The sequence below is a fragment of the Myotis davidii genome, unplaced genomic scaffold, assembly GCF_000327345.1.
Source record: "Myotis davidii unplaced genomic scaffold, ASM32734v1 scaffold46, whole genome shotgun sequence".
Lineage (NCBI taxonomy): Eukaryota > Metazoa > Chordata > Mammalia > Chiroptera > Vespertilionidae > Myotis > Myotis davidii.
Genome location: NW_006383006.1, coordinates 5,656,948 through 5,657,147, shown reverse-complemented (window position 1 = coordinate 5,657,147; position 200 = coordinate 5,656,948). Strand labels below are relative to the sequence as shown.

Here is a 200-nt window from a genome sequence, read left to right as displayed (position 1 = left end):
CATGGCTTCCTTGAGCTTCACAGACTTCTTATCATGGGCATTGAAGAACTTGATGGGATTGGCGAGGGCCACAGTGAGATCTGGGTGCACAGGGGCATCACAGGCCTGGTATGGGGGAGAAGGGCTTCTGTGTAGGGAGAGCAGGTTAGGAAGACGGCTCCAACAGCCCTCTCTCCCCAGCCCTGGACTCCGCGCCTCCC

The 200-nt window shown here is 58.5% G+C and overlaps 1 protein-coding gene across 1 annotated transcript in view; it reads right to left on the bottom strand.

Moving 5' to 3' along the window:
• Nucleotides 1-200, bottom strand: part of PLCB2 (phospholipase C beta 2) — a 22,065-nt gene that overhangs the window by 4,350 nt on the left and 17,515 nt on the right. The window contains exon 23 of the mRNA XM_015557533.1: nt 1-80. This exon is cut by the window's left edge and continues 1 nt beyond it. Coding sequence (XP_015413019.1) covers nt 1-80 — 80 coding nt within the window. The remainder of the gene's footprint in view (nt 81-200) is intronic.